The sequence below is a fragment of the Haliotis rubra genome, unplaced genomic scaffold, assembly GCF_003918875.1.
Source record: "Haliotis rubra isolate DU_JTF1 unplaced genomic scaffold, ASM391887v1 Scf295, whole genome shotgun sequence".
NCBI classification, from domain to species: Eukaryota; Metazoa; Mollusca; class Gastropoda; order Lepetellida; family Haliotidae; genus Haliotis; species Haliotis rubra.
In genome coordinates, this window is record NW_025766963.1 from 843745 (window position 1) to 866021 (window position 22277).

The following is a 22277-nucleotide window of genomic DNA, read 5'->3' on the forward strand; positions in this document are numbered from 1 at the left end:
ACAGTTATCCCCATTCTAATTCAACTCGTTTTACGCTGTTTTTTCGTAAAAGAAATTCATTATTTAAACCAGGTCAAAGTTCCTCTAGGTCAAAGGTTAATCATATCACTCCTTCAACGTACACCATCGCCAGAGAAAGTAGTTCCCTTTTCAAACTACAAACGTTTATTATGTGCACACAGAATAAATTTGACAATGATGAATAGATCATAGTATTATAGATAAAATGGGCGGTATTATGATGAAACCGCCCTCTAGTTACAGAAATGGCGCTGCTGATTCCTCAACTACGGGCCATTATCAGTTCTGTTGTCAAATGACGTCAAAGCAGGTGACGTCACGCTCCATAATGACGTCATAAACCTTGTTTCATGATCTAACAGTGTTGGGTCAACAGCCTGTTGCGAGTAAGTTGTTTGAACTTAAAATTAAATTTATGATACTGTTTTGTCTTTTTTAACACAAATTCCACCCATTTTAGCTGGATAGGGGAGTTAATTGACCATTGGCTTCTGCAAATGACAATGTCCTGCGAAACATCGTTACCCAAATAGTGTAGGGATACATTCAAAGGTTTCGGTGAATCGGTTTTCAAATTACGACCGTATATGCTGATTATACGGTCGGAAATTTATAGCATTGACCAATCAGAACTCGTGTTACATACTTAGTTGAATTAGAATGTTGTATTACAAACACAGATGTGTGTGTGTGTGTGTGTGTGTGTGTGTGTGTGTGTGTGTGTGTGTTGTTGTTGTTGTTGTTGTTGTTGTTGTTGTTGTTGTTGTTGTTGTTGTTGTTGTTGTGTGTGTGAGTGTATGTGTGTGTGTGTTTTTCTGAGATGCTTCACTGAAAGAGTATTGGCACTACAATCAAATCAAATGAAAAATATGGTTGGCTCTACCCACATATATAGTGTAATAAAGTAAAGTTTTGCCCTGAACTATTATGATGTTAAAGCACGTAGATGCAAGTGTCCTTGGGCTTTGATTGTAATAGTTCAGGGCAAAACCTTAAAACAACAACATTTATGGTTCAGTGAACAGATTATCTACTACCTGTTACCTACACTTTATAATGGAATGTCCAAATAAAAACACAGGAACAAACTGAAAATATATTATTTTATTTTGAAAGATGGATGAAAAGACTGCAATGTAAAAACAGTTTATTTTCATAACCAGTTTAACCTTCTAGTGTAACGGGAGTCGGCATCATCATATTGAAAACATTAGCTTAGCTATTAGAAATTGCGACACTGTTGTGTCATATAAATCAAATAAAAACAAATGTGAACCTAAATATTATTCATATGGAATAAGGAAGTTATATGTTTTGCACACAATATTAAGATATATGACGAGTGCACTTAATGAGGATTTATTTAGAATAAATATTTAAAATATGACGCATCATGTCAATGTGGCCATGGATGTGGGAATGTATTTCATTACTTCCTTGAATGTCCACTGTATACTACTCAAAGACATAAACTGTTACAATCTTTAGAAAGTATTGTTAAAATTAGAACACTGATTGGTATTAATCGTATCTTACATGGCAATGCAGGTGTCTCATTTACTGCAAATCAGAATGTTTTCGAATATGTACATATCTATTACTCTCCAACAAAACGTTTTCTCAGTTAACTTCTGTTGTACATATGCTATTATTGGGAGTTTGTTTTTTTCTATCAATAAACACAATCAAACCTCTCAGTGACAAACCTGGTTTCATATTCGATAGTAATTGATAGTAAAATCAATTCTGAGAAGAGAAATCATTTATCATTTAATCACAACAAAGTTCTATTTACCCACAATCAAACTTCTCAGTAACGAACCTGTTTCAGGCTCACCCTGCTCTACTCACTAGACAGTGGACTGTTCCATTATACCCGTAGGTGTTACCCTAATTAACCTTCTAGTGCAGTGTCTGTCAATTGGAAGATAACCTTTGTTATACATTTCAAAATTAAACATTTTTTGCTTATTTATTCTCAGTCAAGGGCAGCATTAGAGGGAGAAAATGCCACATTAACAGAAACCATAACACGATTGCAAGAAGACCTAAACAACTCTGAGAAAAAGAAATCCACTATTGAAAGTGACATGCAATCACTCAATCAGGAACAGAGGGACACAGTGAAGAAGTTGTCCCATGCAGAGGCCTCCTTGGAACAGGTACATAAGGTGAGAATGTACTAATAATACTGTGTATATTAGGCCAGTCAAATTAGCTATTTTTTGGGCCAAGGTCGAAATTGTTTTATGAAGAAACGAAACTTGGCATATATATTCTATGTACCTTCCTGCATAACATACTAAAAGTCCCCTAAAATCCCACTTGACCTAAATCCACAGTGCACGTGCAAACATGCATACCCTACAATAATTTTTCTTCTGAGAAAATCCTGTTTTAAAAACAGAAATGCTCATAAAATCTTAATTTATAAATATAACCTCATCCAATTTGACAGATAGAATGGATTATAGTGCACGTATATAAAAATACTTTAAAAAGTAGAAAATAATTATTTGCCTCATGTGCACATCCCGTTTTGTTCTAAAAATAGATTTCAAGGAAATTGTTACCCTGGGTCTGAATTTTGTCCTGAAACTTTTTTATATGAAGTTTAATTGGTCTTATACAGACATGAATATATTGCCCTATGATTTATCTATCCAATGGTACCAAATAGTAGGAAGACATATTTCATTTAAACATTTAAAGTGAAACTGGCAAAATGCGAAATTTCATTGATTTGCATACCAGCCAGAAAACTGTGATGCCCCCAACCCCTTTCCCCTTGTTTTGTAATAACCAGTATGCATGAGTCTTATCACATTATATTCATCAAAGTTACTGATAAGTAAACATTTTGATACTTTCATGGCAAATTTAACATATTTTTCCTTATCCTGACTCATGCTCTTTTGCTTGTCGTCTTCTTCTTGCGAACATAGTGGAACACTTGTATCTCCCTAATTGAAGCTCCCTTCAATGTAAAATCACTAATTAGTACTCACCAAGAGTTGCTTCCCTTTCCGAAATGCGCGGGAAAGGAGGCGCCACCTCTTCCCACATGCTTCACTCTCTCCTTCTTCGCCCAGTGAGCAGGATGTGAGAGCGCCTGTGTCTCCCTACACACTATATCCTTTGATTATTCTTATTTAGTTACCTCTTTTAGTCATCTATAGAGGTTTAGCTAGTATCCTTCAACATTATGTATTGATATTTATTCGTATTTCTGCTGTTTATTCACGGGACGCCGTGATTGTTCAGTAGTTTACGTTGATGAAAATCTGTACTGTTTGCAGGTTACGTTTTTCTGCTGCTGATCTGCATTTAATATGCCCTAGCTGTACTGCACCATGTTCATTTTCTTCACGTTGCAGTTACTGTAATAATTTGTCTAATTCTGCTTTTAACAAATATTTACTTTGCGTTTTGAGACGCGCGCAGCAGATAGGTCACGTAAGCAGAGTCTAGCCATGGCTGATACATCTGAACCCCTCGCCAGTCAACTGCTGTCGGACGACCCCCTCCCGTCTGGTGTTCCGCTAGAGTTACCCTCGGAGGAGAGGCGTGGGACGCAGTCCGCCGTCTCCAAGAAGCGTCCTGCATCCCCAGACATCCCGTCGTCGCAGCCGAAGACTAAGAGGACTTCTACTTCAACTCAACGCAGACTCCACACCCCCAGGGCAGCGTCTACCTCCAAGGGGAAATCGACGAAGTCTACAAGGACTTTCTCAGCTGAGATTGTTCCCGCCGCAGAACTGGGCCTGTATGATGATCAGCCGATCATCATACCTGATGTGCATCACAAGAAACGACCGGTGTCGGCAACAGTGACGTCAGCGCAGATCTACACGCAGCCTGATGTACCAACGCTGATGTCTGACGATCTTCCTGAGGGTCCCGTCGCTACCAACGCAGATAGGGCAGCAACTACATCTTCGCAGACCGTCCCAGACGACCTGGTTCTTCAGATTATGAAGATGATGGAAGACCGCTACGGACTGGAGAGACAACCAGCCCAGAGCCTGAGCCTTCGCGAAGGCTCCATCGTAGACGTCACCCCAGAGGGACCCCCCTGTCAACGTAGCGGCTGCTACCAAGTCATCGCTGAGGAACCCACCTGCGCGAAGGACGTCACAGCCCACCTCTGCGAAGGACCCAGATGTTCAGCGTTCGCGAAGGCCTTCGCGAAGGACACCTAGATCGTCACCTACCTCGGACTCCGATGATCAACGCTCACGAAGAGGTTCGCGAAGGAAGATCCTCTCATCCCCGGACTCTGACTCAGACCCCCAGCCTTCGCGAAGGTCAAGTCGTCACTCCCCAGGACCGGACTCAGATGAAGCTTCGCGAAGGTCTTCGCAAAGGGCACCAGTTACAGGCTCCAAGTCATCTTCGTCTAGAAGGTCATTGAGGGATTCCCCAAGAGCTTCGCGAAGCTATCATCGTTCACCACATAGATCTCCGCGAAGGTCACCATACAGACGCAGCTCGTCAGGCCGTTCTCCACGTCGATCTCCTCGCCGTTCTCCACGTCGATCTCCTCGTCGTTCACCTTGTCGATCTCCTCACAGGTCACCACATCGTTCGCCTCACAAGTCTTCACGGAAGTCCCCAGACAGGTCTCCGTTGACGTCACCCTGCAGAGCTGTACAAGTATACAGGACTCCACCTCAGTCACCATCGGAAGAGCATCAACCTCTTATCAGCGATCCCGTTACAGAAGATGATGGAGGCATCATATTCTCCGATGCAGAAATACGCTACTGGATGGTTAACAACCTGGACCTATCTTCACCTTCCAAGAATGGTAACCCGGCCAACACCTATCTCATGAGGGAGGACGACGCAGACACGATCACCCTACCTCCGATCGACCCGATAGCAGCGGTCCCACAGAGTCTGGACACAGCCTTCCATAAAGCCACTAAAGCCCAGGCGCCGCACTTACCACAGTTCAACGCCAAAAAGTTCTCAGCCCATAATATGGACCCATTTTTCAAGGCACAAGAAATCGACGATAACTTCAAAGTCATCAACGATGCCAAGACTAAGACATACAAGATAGACGACCGCAAGCTGGTTAAGATCGAAACCATGACAAGAAGAATGTTCTTCGGCCTTAACAGATCAAGAACTATTAATGAAACTCTCATCACCAGATTTCGAGATTCTACATCAGAAGACGACAGAATGATATACTCGGCCCTCCTTATGCAGAAGAAGGACCAGCAGTTTTTAACGGATCATCTTACATCAGTCTCCGCAGCGCTAACTCTGGCTCGTCGTCAAGGTCTCCTCGCTTCCTGCAGTTGGGGTGAACAGTTCACATCTTCACTCTACACAGCCCTGTGGTCTACGCCGTCAATCTCCGCTGGAGGAATAGATAAAGTCTCTAAAGAAGTCACCAAGGTTTCAAGGGAAGTCCTTATGATAAAGTCGATGGACACGCTAGCTAGCGTCATCAGGCAGACATCACAGAGATATTCAGGAAGATCAAAGTTTACTGGCTTACAGAAAGCACAGGACAGGAAGATGGCCGGTTCAAGAGGAGGAAAAGATTCTTTTCGTCGCCCATACGGCAACTACAGGGAAGGATCTGGAAGAGGCAGGGCACCCAGAGGCTCCCGCAACTATAAACAATGAAAGACGGGTTCGGAACGACTGGAGTCTTCCACCCCCAGCCATTCCAGTACAACCATCACAAGTGGGTGGACGCCTTCAACTGCACTGGGAGAACTGGGGAATTCTACAGGATCCATATGTCTCCAACATCCTACAACACGGATATCGAATCCAACTACAGGCCACGCCTCCGCTTACAGTCAACCCTCACAAGTTCGACTTCCAGGCTCAACAACTACCAAAGTTACGAGAAGCTGTTTCATCTCTCCTAACCAAGCAGGCCATAGAAGTACTGGATCAAGTAAACATCAAACCAGGCTTCTACTCTCCAGTTTTCCTAGTACCCAAGAAAAACTCCAAGGGAAAGTTCCGACACATGAGCACGTTCAACAGAGATTATCTACGCAAACCGCCAACGTTTCGCATGATACATCTACCTCAACTACTACACCTAGTTCGTCCCATGGACTACATGGCCAGTATAGATCTGCAGGATGCTTATCTACATATCCCGATACATCCCGAATCCAGGAAATACCTACGGTTTACACTAGACGGGCTGCATTACCAATGGAGAGTACTGCCATTTGGAATATCATCGGCCCCCTGGTTATTCACAAGAGTAACGAAACCTATCGTCACTTACCTACATCATTTAGGGCTACGCAGTGCGTTCTACCTCGACGACGGGATTCAAGTAGATCAAGATCCACAGCGTCTCAAACTACAGTTAAACTTCATCATCAAGCTACTAACGCAGCTAGGATGGTTAGTAAATCTACTCAAGTCGGACCTAGAACCTACGCAAGATCTGCAATTTCTAGGCATTCGATTTATCACGACACAGAACCGTATCATCGCATTCCAGAGGACCGATGGCTCAAGATCCAACAGACCATCCCACAAGCCTTACTCTCTCCGCTACCACTACGACAATGGCAGAGTCTGTTGGGTCTCCTCAAGTCAGCCCAAGACATGACAGTCAGAGGCAGACTACAGTTACGTCCGTTACAGGTCCTCATCAACGCTCATCTCGACGACCTTCAACCATTCAGTCTACCGGAGCACATCAGACCTCATCTACTATGGTGGACCAGGAGGTCGAATGTCTGCGAAGGCATCTATTTAACAGAGCCGGAATTCAAAACCCATCTCTATGTAGACGCGTCGCTCCAAGGTTGGGGAGCTCATCTCGCCAACTGGACAGCATCAGGGTTATGGAACCAGCAAGAGAGCAAGCTGCACATAAACATGCTAGAAATGAAAGCAGTAATCAACGCCCTACTACATTGGAGCATCCTACAGAATGCGCATCTAATGATTCACACCGACAACTCAACAGTGGCGTTTTATATAAACAAACAAGGCTCAACGAGATCATTGAACCTATTGACTCTATGCTTTCAACTGTTCGATCTAATCGACGATCTCAACATACATGTCAGAGCATGTCACATTCCTGGAGCCAAGAATGTACTAGCAGACGCACTCTCTCGGCCACATCTACCGTCACCGACAGAATGGATGCTCCATACAGAAATCTTTGCACAGATTATCAAGGAAATAGAAGCTCCGCTAGTAGACCTATTCGCCACTCGCTTCAACAATCAGCCAACAACATTCGTATCACCAGTCCCAGATCCACAAGCGTGGGCAATGGACGCACTAAGCATATCCTTGGAAGGCCTCAACGTGTACGCGTTTCCGCCGCCAGCGCTAATCCCAAAGGCGTTACAGAAAATCAGACAAACTCAGAGCCTCCAACTGATTTTGGTCGCGCCCTACTGGCCAGTGAGAACGTGGTTTCCCATTCTAATTCAAGAAATCGGACAACCAATACTACAACTACCAAAGCCCAAAGCGCTCGAATCTACTAGTACATCCTCACACCAAACAAGCGCACGGAAACCCAGAAGCATTCCAACTTCACGTATGGACTGTATTAAAGTGTGTCTAAACAAGAGAGGTTATTCAGCCAGAGCGGCGAAAGCAGTCACGCTTGCTTTACGCAATTCTACGCGCAACTTGTATGATGACTAGTGGCACAGTTTTGAGACATACGCTGTTAAAAAGGGATTTACAGCTAGAAATGCTACACATCCACAAGTGGCTGACTACCTTTGTTACCTACGACAAACTAAACGTCTAAAAGCCTCGACATTGTCAACATATTTCGCAGCTCTAAGTTCAGTGATAACTATGAGAACGGGTGTCAAGTTAACTAAGACGCCAGAGTTACTGGCCTTGCTACGTTCATTCCGATTGGAGGATCAGAAACAGAGATTTCGTGCTCCAGCATGGGATCTAAATGTAGTGCTCCAACACCTCACAAGTGAGGCCTATGAACCACTGGAATCAACATCGTTTGAATTTCTGACACAGAAAACATTGTTCCTGTTATCCCTAGCAACGGCAGCCAGGATGTCAGAAATTCACGCTCTAGATTATGAGAGAACACGTTTCGATGACAATCAAAACATAGTGCATATGGGACTGCGATGGGACTTTATCGCCAAGAATCAATTGCCAGGTCAACCAGACAGATTATTCCATGTCCCTGCACTTTCCTCAATTCTCGGACCTCATGATACGCTTGACCTATCATTATGCCCAGTGAGAGCACTCAAAATCTATCTACAACGATCCAAAACGATGCGACGACAACTCAAGTGGTTATTCATCCTTCTATCGACAGCAACTCAGACCGAAGTCTCTCGTACCACAATATCGATATGGAACAGAACTGTCATACTTCGTGCCTACAAGGCTGCAGGACTCGACCCTCCAAGAGCATCTAATCCCCATGAAATCAGAGCACTGGCTTCGACACTTGTTCTACACGGAAATTGCTCGTTGAATACCATTATGGAGGGCTGCTTTTGGAAATCCGACATGGTGTTTGCTAACCACTATCTGAGAGATATCACCACCGAGGACGTCTCAGGTATTCACCATTTCGGTCCCATGGTCCTCGCACAGCAGTTGACAGTCCTCGTAGACGATGAGACATAGTCTCACGAGATTATTCTGTATATATCATACTAGTATTATCTAGCTTATAACTCTACGGAGTTTTGTGCTAATTATATACATATCTTAAGTCTACATTAGTCTTAAGCCCAGTACTGATGTTACATGTACATTGGGTCGCTTCTCCACTTTGGAGTCGCTTTTATACTATTATTATTATTATCATATTATCTAAATATTGAAGCACCCCCATCTATGGCAGCTGGTAGAACTTATGTATTATAGCAGCAGGAATTATCTTAATTACAGTGCCATTATGAAGTTCCCGTAGGGGGTTATTACATATATAAATCACTAATTATTTAAATCCAAAGTATTCTGTTTCCCACCTCCATTTCCGTAGGATTCTACAAGCAAAAGAGCATGAGTCAGGATAAGGAAAAATATGTAATTTTCTGAATAAAATTGATATTTTATACTTATCCTGACTCATGAGGTAAGCCCTCCCATCCTCCCCACATAACACTTTGGATTTCCCTGTAAACTCAAGTGTTGGGCTCGTAAAACAGGAGAGAGTGAAGCATGTGGGAAGAGGTGGCGCCTCCTTTCCCGCGCATTTCGGAAAGGGAAGCAACTCTTGGTGAGTACTAATTAGTAATTTTACATTGAAGGGAGCTTCAATTAGGGAGATACAAGTGTTCCACTATGTTCGCAAGAAGAAGAAGACAAGCAAAAGAGCATGAGTCAGGATAAGTATAAAATATCAATTTTAATCAGAAAATTACATTATCTGAAAGTTTTAATATAATAACTTTACTTAAAATTATAATTTCATTTCCATTGAAAATCGCAACAATTATAAAAGTACTGATACATAACCAACAATTATTTCACAAAAACCCACAAATGGCTGAAACAATTCCCTGAGGCGGTAAACTACCACTTGTTCTTTTCTTCCATAACTGCTCATCAACTATCATCTTCCACTTAAGGGGTCCTAAGATGCATAGCAGTGATCAAGTGTTTGACTTTTTGTCAGGGAATTGTTTAACACGAACAGTTAGCAATTAAGTTGAACAGCTTCCATTGTGTGTAGCTTACTTGGTTGGTAAGGAATACATATCTTGCCACAAACCTTTCTCTTCCAAGTGATTTGAGAAGGCCTCTGGTATTACCATTCACTGAAGCAAATGCAGTAACAGTTTTATAAAGTTTCTAGTTTGATGGACCAATTTGATTTGATGGTTTGTGAGAAATCGATTGCATGTGCTGCTCATAACATTTCTATCCTTTCTTCCATCTTTTCTCTTCAAGATAGTCTCTAGCAATGACATACTGAAGCATATCCACATTTCAACCTGCTAGTTCCACGGACAATTTTTATTTCACGATGCATCCAACAGAGTGTTGCATCATATGCAGTGAAAGTTTACCTCCTGGTGATATTGTCACCATCACAAGAGGTCTACTGCAAACTAGTATAAGGCGCAAAGATGGAATTGCTGAAAAATCATCTGGAATATCTTTAGTTTCAGTTCATGTAAACTGCTGCAAAGATTACACTCGTGAATCTTCTATTTTAGCAGCTGTGAACCCCTCACCTTGAAAGATGGTTTCCTTAAGATCATCAGTGTCAACTTTCAATTTCAAAATGAATTGCTTGTTCTGTGGAGGAAATTGTGATATAGTTTCAGAGACTAAAAAAAACCCTAAAGACAAGAGGGATATTTTTTAAGTTCAAACGATTAGTTCCAAAGATTCCATTCTTGACATGGCTGAATATCGTGGTGATATGTGGGGTCGAGCTGTTATTGAACGGATATCAAGCGCCATAGATTTAGTGGCTGCTGAAGCTAGGTATCACCATACATGTTATAAGAAATTCTTTAACAGACCACGTTCTATCTGAGGGAAGGGTAGACCTGCAGATGAAAAACTTAGCAGAGCCTTTGATGATTTGTTTTAATTTCTGGAACAAAATTATGAATGTCAGTATTCAACAGAGCATCTCAGGAGCAAACTGAGAGAAAACCCTGAGATCAAAATTGCTAGCTCACTTTGGTGATTTCTAGCATTCGTGGAAGGAAACCCATATTTTGCATTAGAAATACTGGCCACAAGATCCTTAGCGATCAATGGTATTCTCAGAAGTTGGGGAACCCTGAAGAAGAACGGTTGCGCATAGTGAAAACAGCTGCGGATATCATACTGGAGGACATCAGGTCAATGCTTTGTGATACTGACCATTACACTCCTGCTGATGATGCTTTTCATTATCACATGATGAATGTGCCTAATACTCTCTGTGTTTTGGTCAAAAGGATTACAAACAAAGATAAGAAAGGTGATGTTGTTACAAAGCACAGGAAGGCATCTGTTATTTGTCACCAAATACTCTCAGTAACAAGAGAAAGATCATTTCTGTCTATGATACAACTTGGTTTAGCCATGTATATTCACCGACTAATTGGATCTAAGCACCTTATGGATGTTATGTCAGCCTTGGGAGTGTGTTCATCATATTATTAGGCTATTTCCTATGAACATTCTGCAATGGCTGCAGATCATGAGAAGAAAATGAGGTGAAAATGCCTTCATGCAATTTGTCTTTGACAATGCAGATTTTACTGTTCGCACACTTGATGGATATGGCACATTTCATAGTATGGGTGTAATCATGTGTGTCACACCAGGTAGTTCTGTCTGTATATCTGATGTTATCAAGCGTAACAAAGCTGTTTCAGTAGACAATGTCAGGTCCAAGTCAATTGATATTTATACCCCCGCTACAAAGTAACGGGGGTATATAGCGTCCATTCTGTCCATCCGTCCGTCCGTCCCGAAACTTTGTCCGGAGCATATCTCTTAAAGCTTACATGCTAGGTTCACCAAACTTCACACACATGTTAATCATTACCCATTAATGTGCGTTTTGCTATTTTAATATATTTTTTGCATTTTTTGTTGTTGCTGTTTCCATGGAAACTTCACACACATGTTAATCATTACCCATTGATGTGCTTTTTGCTATTTTAAAGTTTTTTCAGAATTTGTTTTGTTGTTGTTTCCATGGAAACATGACTTGGTGCCAAATGTGTTTGATGGTTACCTGGCCACAGCATATCATTGAAACTATACATGCTAGGTTCACCAAACTTAATACACAAGTTAATCATGACCCACAGATATGCCATGTGCTAAAAAATAACAATCTTCATCTACGTCCACTTCATTGTGTGCAACAAGTTCAATTGTATGTCAGGTTTCCCAAGAAAACACAAAAAAATAATGTTTCCATAAGTTATTATTGTGATCAGTACATGGCAAAACTATTATCTAACATGTATATAAAGTTTAGTAGAGTCAAGGAGAAAGTCTTGTGAGCTGCTGATTCTTGTCACATTATATATATCAATATCAGTCATTTCCATGTCCCAAAGTGGGAAGCGGGGGTATGTGAGCTGTGCTCACTTCTACACTTGTTTGACTTGTTCATTTCAGAGCAAGAAAGGTTTGCTTGGTTTGACTGTTGATGACATTTCCAATGTCAGAAAGCTGACCTCTTCTAGCTCTGTGCATATTCTTTTGGATACGCTTTGGATGAGTGGAGTATGGTTGAAATTGGAGGACACTCCTTGCTGGAGTGGAGTGTGCCAAAAGTGTTGACAATTATGAAGCATCCAAAGTGATCCCATTGCCATTTGTCAATTTGCAGGCATGGAATCCAGACGCAATATATTCTGTGCTGGCATATTCTGCTGACAAATGCAGGAAACATGGACAGAAAACATGTTTTGTGACATTTGACCAACCTCTATATGAGAAAGCTGTTGATATTATAGCTTCCCACCAGAACAAAAGTACTCCAGCTTCAGTTGTTGTCAGACTTGGTGGTTTCCATCTCCTTATATCTTTCATGGGTTCGGTCGGTTATATAATGGATGGCAGTGGATTGAAAGAGTTATGGTCACTTATCTATGCCTCTGACTCTACTGAAAAAAATGTTAACTGGTCACGTTTATGCAAGAGCATTGAGGGCTCATACTCTGACACAGTTAGCAATTATTGCTGTTATTGCCTTGCAGAAGGTCAGCCTGATGAAACAAGTAAAGCTTGTCTGAAGACTTTGTATAAGGATGTTCAAACCAACCATGTGATCACCGATGAACTTCCAGCTATTGCCAATGTAACAAACCTTGTCGAAAAACTGACTGCAGTCAGGAATTTGAATCATCTCAAAGCAGAACTGCCAAGTTGTGGTGCCAATATTTTGAGCAAGTTTCTTTGATACACCAGTTCATTCGAGCTGAAAGGATCGGAGACTGGGATCTTCATCTTCATCCTGCCAGCAAGATTATACCATATTTTCATGGTGCAGGACATATTGCTTATGCCAAAAGTGCCCATTTGTATGTTCAACAGATGTCATAACTTGGAGATATTATGCCCAAGGATGAATTTGAAGCTATTACCAGGTTTGTGGTTTTACACAGGCAAAGTGACAAGATGTGAGCTGGCATCTGGACAGACATGACAATTGAACAGGTTCTCATGCGGGCGATGAAGACATCCGGTGGTCTCACTCATGGACGAGGACTGACAGACAGTGTGTTGGCGCAGTGGATCTTGGCAATGCCTGGTTGTACTGAAATGATTCAGTACTTCGAGGAATTCTGTGGGACCAGATTTTGTAGTGCTGACCAGCATGTCGAACTAAGGACGTCTAGAATTGAGAGGTACACCAGTGACGTTAACAAGCTGATTGAATGGCTATCAACTCATTCTCCATTTGAACAAGGACAGGAACTGGTCTCTTTGAGTACCGGTAGTTGAATTGTAGGGAAAGAAGACGTTACTTGCGATTCTGCACTTGCAATTGGAAATTCTGCTATGAAGAATATAGTTGGCAAAAGCTTTGGAGATCTGCATATTCCAAGAAAAAAACAGAGTGAAACAGTTGATGATTAAAGTGTACGATTTTTTCCGTGCTGAAGACGAAAGGGGCAAACCATTTTATGCCATTAATAAATTCCATAAGCGGGCAGCAAAAGCTTTAGGAGTATCAGCAAGGGTACTGAGAAATGTTCTGGAACACAAACATTGTGAGGGTGATGCGAAGCAGGTAGGGGTCATGTCAAAATCACACAAATTAAAACATTTGGACAACTTTCAAAAGAACCTTGTAAGGCAGTCTATCAACAAGCTCTATTCTGAAAACAAATACATGTCGCTGAAAATTTTTTAAAAGCATTTGAAGCAAGAACACAACCTCAGAGTATCAAAGTACACACTCTGGCGACTCTTACACTCTTTCGGGTATCGTTATAAGAACATTTCGGGGGAGAATAGGTCAGTACTCTGTGAATGCCCTGATATCGTTCGCTTGAGAAATAATTTTCTCAGGGTTATAGAGAAGAAGCGCGAGGAAGGGTTCGAGCCAGTGTACTTGGACGAGACCTGGGTCAATGCCTCGCACACTGCCAGCAGTCAGTGGGTACCCGATGGGAGTCATAAGGGGTCACGTAGAAAGCTGCCTCTAGGGAAAGGAGAGAGACTAATCATTGCTGGTTGCTCCAGCAAAGGCTTTCTCCCAGGCTGCGACTTGGTATTCAGGGCAAAGTCCACAGATAACAGAGGCTAACATTCCGAGATGAATGATGGGGTTTTCCTCGTTTGGGTTATAAACAAATTGGTACCAGCTCTACCAGAGAAGTCTTTTATCGTAATGGACAATGCCCCATACCACAGTGTGCAGGAAAGCCCCGACATCGAACAGTTGAAAAGGTGATATGATATCATGGCTCGACAAATTGCAGATCGCACGGCCTTCAAAGGCAACGAAGCCTCAGCTATATGAGATCATAAAAACCCACAAAGGTGAACCTTTCTACAAAGTTGACAGTTACATAAAAAGTAAGGGTCACGATATTCTGCGACTTCCACCCTATCACTGTGACCTTAACCCCATTGAAATGATATGGGGTATTGTCAAAGGAGATGTTGCCAGATCAAACACAACTTTTAGATTACGTGACATAGAGGTTTTGGTTAAGGAATCCCTTAACAAAATCACGACTGAAACTTGGCAAAACTGTGTCAACAAGGTAGCTAACATCATTGAACAAGGTTACTGGTCTCGGGATGGCTTACAACAGGCAACTGTGGCACCACTTGTCATCCCTTTAAGTCGTGACTATGACACTACGACAGATGAGGAACCAACAGGTCTCCCGGAATAGATTTTGAGATGTCCCCCCGCCATGACTGTCTGTTCTGTTTCTGCGGTTTCACCCCGCCGCGACAGATAACAACTTTTGCGTTTTCAATGATGATAGTTTCTTAAAGAACTTTTTGGGTGGAGTCCGGAAAATTTTCAAATATAAGAAATCTGTTGGGTATTAGTAAATGATAAACATGTGTACTATTTATATTAATGTGGCAATTTTGTACAATGATAAAATTTGCAATTCATCGGTCCGTTTCTGACTCAAACGGACTGTAGCCAAAGTGAAAAAATTCGTACCCAACTTGAATGATAAACATAAATACATCGTTCACTATAGAAACCTGCAGTTGTACTTGTCTTTGGGTATGGAACTAAAGAAAATACATAGAGTTCTTAAGTTCGATCAAAGTCCTTGGATGGAGTCTTACATTAGATTGAATACTGATCTGAGGAAAAAAGCAACCAGTTATTTTGAAGAAAAGGTCTATAAACTCCATATTCGGCAAAACAATGAAAAACTTAGGAGACGGATAGTGAGCCCGGGCCTTTAACAGAAGTAGGATATTCAATAATGATTTGGTGGCATTGCACATGAACAAGAGTAACATAAAATTGAACAGACTGGTCTACGTGTGTAGGAGTATTCTCGACTTATCCAAACACTTGATGTACAACTTTTATTATAATAAACTAAGAAGCATTACGGCAAGGTACTGTACACCGACACCGATTCGTTGTTATTAGAAATTCAAACCTAGGATGTGTACTCGGAAAAATAAAAGACGAATGTGCAGGGACTCCTATTGAGGAATACGTCTGCTTAAGGCCTAAAATATATTTGATTTTAAAAGCCAACAACGGTGAGATAAGAAAGGCTAAAGATGTGAAAAAATGAGTTGAAAAGTGACAAGCATAGGATACGCCCATGGATACGAAAAGATGGATTGCTAATAATAGCATCACGACTTAATGGGTAAGATTTATTACAGCTCACGGGGATATTGGAAAGGCACGGGCGCCATCCACAAGCTTGCTGAAGCCATGAAGGTCTCCAAAAATATTGCTAAAGATTGGTTGAAAAAACAAGCCCTGTGGCAAATCTACTTGCCAGCACCCCCGATATATACCAAGGAGAAGGTTTGATATTTCAATACCCTATCAAGTCCATCAGGCCGACCTCTTGTTTCTCCCACACAACACAGTCAGACGCAAAACGTTTAAATATGCCCTGACCGTCGTGGATGTCGCTAGTCGATGCAAAGAAGCCGCGCCATTATCCACAAGAGATTTTCAACTCAGTGGCCCATGCACTGGAGTGTATCTATAAACGCAGCCTTTTAACGTGGCCTACAGAATTACAAGTTGATCCGGGACTCAAGTTTATGGGATCTGTGTCACAGCTGCTAGCGAAGCACAAGGTCAAGGTCAGATGCAGCTTAGCGGGAGTGCATCGTAGCCAAGCTATTGTCATGAGATTTAACCGAACATTAGCTGAACGCTTATTCGGGTTTAAGTACAGACAAGAGATGGTCATGCCCGATTGACAGAATGGGTGACCTGTTTACCCAAAGTGGTGGCAGCAATCAACAACAAAGTGACGCGATTAATCAATAGGAAACCCACTGATGCCATTAAAATGAAATCCGTGACCCCTGAATCATCCATGCCACGTCGCGGTGGCAAAGAACAGAAACTGTCGTGTCGGGGGTCAGCGTGAGGTATTTATCAGGAGATCATCAGTGACACACCACTGAGTCTGTGTGGTCCATCAACACATACCACATCGACTGGGTGGATATCAAAGAAGACGAACCCTATTTGTATTACCTCAAGGATGGATCAGACAGGGGAGTCGTGCGAGAGGAATTACTCATCATACCCCATGACACTGTATTACCACCCTAAGATTTTTGAACCCTAAAATATGTATATCATGTGGAGACTGATCGAGAAACATTTGTTCAACCTCTTCGTCGAAGGGATGGATATTTATTTAGCGCTACGCCCAGTGCTTAGTTGAGGACAATTCACTACCTTGTAAAATAGTCTAGGTCATGTGGGTACACCTCATGGATGCTTTAGTCAAGTATAGCCTCGAGACAAACGAACTCCCTGCCCATACAGAACCTACTCCTTAGCCGACTTTGATCGTTTATGTGACACCCTGTCCATCGTGAGTTTGCCGACTATTACGGCTATTTAAAAAATTAGAAATAAGTAAATATATTCAAGGCTTCCACCCTGCCACATCAAACGATGTCCCCGCTCATCAATCATCATTTTTAGGGGCCACTGGGAGCTGAATTGGATTGATAGGACACCATCAGGGGAATTGGTCCTGTAGCCCCATCGTCTTACTACTGGTATCAGTATATAACAGTGATTCATAAACATTTTCATGATACAATTAGAATCATTCAATGGACTCTATACAATGGCCTTTATCACATGTTCTTGGGATTATGAAAAGGGATTTGTGACTTTGTCACTTGAAAGAGAGGAATGGTCAGTTGAGTTGAAAAAAAACTTCCATCAAAGGATAAACCAGATAATACATAAATGGATCAATCACTGTTATCAAAGTGGATTTGTGAAAAGTGTTTATATATATAGGCTTACTTTGTTCAAAGGATTTTTGAATAATTGGTTGACTGATTACTCATTGTTGTCAAACTGAATGAATTTTGTTTATAGTACTGTTGATGTCATAGATGTCACATGTGCTATCTCAGCTGACCATTGAGACATGACAATGATGTGAAACACCTGTAACAAACTTACATGATCAGTTGAAAGATGAACACAGGTAATGACATCCCATCCAATCATAGCACCAAAATGCTTTGAAGTTATATAACTGGGTATTGTTTTTAATCATATCACAGGTAGATGTGGAAAATGTGTGTATGGATGATTGTTAGTTCATGGAAAAGTTTACATTCGCACATTCATCATTATATCTGCATATAAAACAATGCTCAATAACAGAAAATTTGAATCTTAAATCATCATGTCTAATGATAAGTTATCTCATATTTCACATTTTATCAAACAAGTCTGTTTTATGTTTTACCTATCCCTTTACCTGAAGTCTCTGAAGGGATACTTTCTTGTGTACATAATACTGATATTCATCACTAGCTTCATGCCTTAAGCCTTATAGCCATTGTAATGTACAGGGTAATCGATAATAATTACCTTATATAAATGTTTACTATTTACGACATATTTTGGCTGTATACTAATTCCCTCGGTATCAGTTACACTGTCCATATAGTGTTGTCCCGTGCCAGTGCACTGCAACATATAGTTTACCGTGATCTTAGGATTACGAGAGCTCATACTGTTGGAATTAGTATGTAAAACAGATCCAAGCCTTCTCTTCACCTCGTTCCATCAGTCTACCTGAAGTGGCGTAATTTATTTAGCGACTTTGGTGTTGATTTGTGCTGCCTCAGGTAAGCTACGTCTCGACATGGACGCCGCCATGTTGTGACGTCATTACGAGGTGTTTAGAAGGTTTCATATCTAGGATTTATGTCACAATACAAATAACAGAGATAAGGGATTCTTCGATTAACGGTTGAAGGAGACAGACGAATCATTGAGTGTTGGATGGTGGCATCTCCGTCGATTGGAAGAAAACAATGAATAACCTGTAAGTTTACACCTGGCTTGCCAGAGGCACTCTACTCAATGAAGCGCATGTAAAATCTTTCCACTGTTGTAACTATATATAATTGTACTGTACTTTATTACTTGTAGAGTAACGCTTTGGGCAGCGTGATTGCATATTGTCTTTACTGTTAGAATTTGGCTATTGTATATAATAAATTTTATCGTTGGTAACTTTTATGACTTGTGAAATTATTTTCTAGTTAAAACTGTTGTGTTGCTGTGGCTGGAAGAGAGAGATCCACATACCCACAATGTTGTAGTACATACCTCTCCAGCCACCCCGTCGACCGTTACACCATTAATCAAGAACAAAAACATATGTCAGTTTGGCTGTATATCCTTTCTTATGGTATGCAGCTTCTCATTCTTTAAATCTCTGACAAATGTCACTTGACGCAGTGTATAGCAGCCAGAATAGTGTTGAACACAAGTCAAACCTGTCGAAATAATGGAAAAAATGTGAAAAATACCAATTGAAGACTTACAAGAAAATGTGTTTGTTACTTGTGAAACAACTAGGTAAATAATTTCTTTTTTTTAAAATGCAAGCAAAATAGGCTAGAACATGCCCTTTAACTTGCTAGCTTGACAACAGTGTTAGCATCTTCACCAAAAAGCTGCATATATTATTATGAAGAAGTGTGTGATTGTGTTTATATAGAACTATCCCCATTGTTCATCAAGCCATCTTCTAAATACCACTCAAAGAAGGAACAAACACGGCAATACTGAAAGAGCTATTTATGACCATAATTCAGACAAAAAATGTCAAAGATGATGCAGATTGAAACATTTGGAGATAAAGATGGTATATATGTTCCATTATTTGCCTTAGTGTAAGTTTGTATCTTGATTTGTCCATTACACTATTAACCATTCTCAAAGCTGAAAATTTGGATGGCCATTCTCAGCAGTTATTGTTCAAAATGTTATGAATTTGGTAGCTATTATAGTTCCATTGTTAAAAATATATTTGAGATTTTGTTGTTTTGACAATGCTCTTTCATTTTCGTTATTATGGCATTACATATGCACATGGAAAGAGTATTGCAACAGCTATGATTTTTAACCCCCATATAGCCATTTGTATTTATATCATAATTATGTTTGTATGGTTATTTTGATCCTTTGGGTGCACCATATATTGATTTTAGTGCACAAGCTACAATAAAAGGTGAACATCATTTGCACCCATCATTACACAATATCAGGTTTCAGTAAACTATTCTTACAGCTTGATAACTTTGAAAATCAATTGATTTTGGTGTTGATGAGAAAATATGGGACTGTCTCAACTGACAGCTGCTCAAAGATGTTATTGGTATGCTGGCATGTGATTTAGAGCTATTGCATTAGATGTTGGTTGTCATCCATCAACTATCAGCCAATCGGCCAGAAAACATAAAACTAATGATGTTAAGGACCATCAGCATCCTGGCTGAACTCCAAGGGAGGATGCAGCCCTTTTCAGAATCACAAGATTTCATCGGTTCATATCAAGTGGCTTATTGAAAACAGACTGGCTTCCACTTGTTTTTTGTCAAACAGAATGGTCCCAATTTGTCTAAAATTGGGCAGACGTCTAATGTTATCTACAAGAGCACAAAGTAGCATGACAGCTTGGTGTCAAGTTCGACATCACTGGAATTTGATCGTTCAGGACTGAATGCCTAGCTCGTGTTTGGCATTGCAGAAACACTGAATGTGCACAACAGAATATCTTGGAGCAAGTTCCATTTGGTTGGGGTTTGTTGATGGTGTAGGGGTGCCTTTCTTATGACTGTGAAATTGACCTTGTGATAATCACAAGCACAAGCGCTTTAACGTCTTAAAGCCTGAATGTGGTATTACTGCGAGCAATAAATGTTTTACGGTTACCCCAGATCAGCTCGATGGGATTGAGCTCACAGTGCCATACTGGTGTATGCAGAACTATGTGGCCTTGTTTTGCAGCTAGTTCATCAGTGCTGGATTGGCTTTTTGTTCTGCCAGATTTTTTCCATGAGCTGGGGCTTTGTTTCTGATTGCCTGTAAGGCACGTTACAGGAAGTGAGAAAATCCTGCAACTGAGCCTTGAGATTGCTCATGGTGGGTGTGATGGTACCAGGGACATGCAGGTTATGGTAACTGGCATTATCCAAAATGATAACGCTTGGTTCGTCCAGCTGTGGTAAAAGCTGATGTTCGAACCAATCCAAAAATACCTGCCCATTCATTTCGCTGTGGTAATCACCATCAGATTTCTTGGCCTCAAAAACAAAGCTACGGTAACCAGCATGCAAGATGTATGTGATCAGGCGTCTACCTTTTTCCTGATGGTAACACTGGTGCCTCAGAACAATCTTAAGGAAGCCACATCTGATTGGCTGAGTGATTTTCTTACACCAGGTTTCATCAAGGCATATAATTTGAAACTGCAAATTGCGATATTCTTCAACTGTTCTGAGATAAGCTGATCGCATGGACAGGATTGAGTACTTTTCTCTAAACACAGTTCTGTCATCTCCCATTTTGGTGTACCTGAACCCGATTTCTACCAGAGCTACAATAAGTGTTGTTTTCGAGACATTTATTGTATCGTAGATCTCATCTTGTATTTTAGCACACGTCAGTGTGATTTTGCGTTCATACAGTTTATAAACTGCATGGCGTATGACACCCTTATCAAAGCTATCCAGTTTGTATTTCCTACCTGGTTTTGATTTTGACATGACCCCTGAGCTAACTGATTTGTTTACAACTTTGTAAACCTGACTATATGTCAAATTAAGGGCTTTACACATTCTATAGAAAACCCTGTCATAGCTGACGAGCGGTTTCCCCTTTTGTTTCTCCACTATGATATACTGGTATAAATTTGAAATTAATTTTTCTGCAGAGATATCAAGTCGCATGTTGCCAGTTCAGTGCTCATACACGAAGTGAAACTTCTATGGGTGAACAAGATTATCTATGAGATTTGAATTAAGACTTTTTTACATCATTATTTTGATTATAACCACTACAAGAGTTCAATCTTTTTCACATATAGATGTTAAACAAAAAAAAACTTTTTGCAATCATTTATGTAATTTTATTTAATGTAGTTTCAACCGGCAACGGTTACAACCCAATAAAAAAGCCCTCTCGGCCGGCCATCCTTTCCCACGAAGGCGGATTGGAGCCGCACGAGCATAACGGGGCTGATCCCATGGACCGCTTGCTTGCTTGCGGCCCACACGTATGGGATCGTCCCAGTCAACTGGAACGGCAGTCAGCCCGTAGCCACAGGTAGTCCGGCTGATCGCTGGCATGGCGTAACGTGATATGTCTCGGATCAGGTTGACACGGACTATGTCGACGAGGTCAACCGACGGCAGCTTATGCCCATGGCACAAGCCGCACGGGGTCTGCCGTCAGTCCCGGGAGTTCAACCGCTATCCCTACTATCAGTAAGCCCACTTGGCCGGCAATCGTTTATTTCCTCATGGTGGGGTCGGAGCCGCAAAAGCCCAACGGCATTCACCGTGGTTGGATGCCACCCACGGGATCGTCAGCCGTAGTAACTCATATGACGCCGGAAGAGCCATAGTTTAGAGTATACCTGTTGGCAGCTGAGATGCTCTTTAGTCTATACATGGGTAGTCGAGTAGCTAGTGAGCTAGTTAAATTTTCCTCTTCACTCGGCAATATTCCATCTTTATGGTGGCGGTCTGTAATTAATCGAGTCTAGACCAGACAATCAAGTGTTCAGCAACATGAGCATCGATCTACCCAA

General features: G+C 41.3%; 1 protein-coding gene and 1 long non-coding RNA gene across 2 annotated transcripts in view; one reads left to right on the top strand and one right to left on the bottom strand.

Annotated features, from left to right (window-relative positions):
* Positions 1-22277, top strand: part of LOC124282195 (ankyrin repeat domain-containing protein 26-like) — an 895780-nt gene that overhangs the window by 607675 nt on the left and 265828 nt on the right. The window contains exon 33 of the mRNA XM_046718159.1: positions 2004-2192. Coding sequence (XP_046574115.1) covers positions 2004-2192 — 189 coding nt within the window. The remainder of the gene's footprint in view (positions 1-2003; positions 2193-22277) is intronic.
* Positions 3294-18262, bottom strand: LOC124282199. Its single transcript, XR_006900091.1, has 3 exons — positions 18175-18262; positions 5470-5472; positions 3294-3305 (listed from the first exon to the last, which is right to left on the bottom strand). It is a non-coding gene; the product is annotated as an uncharacterized LOC124282199 (long non-coding RNA).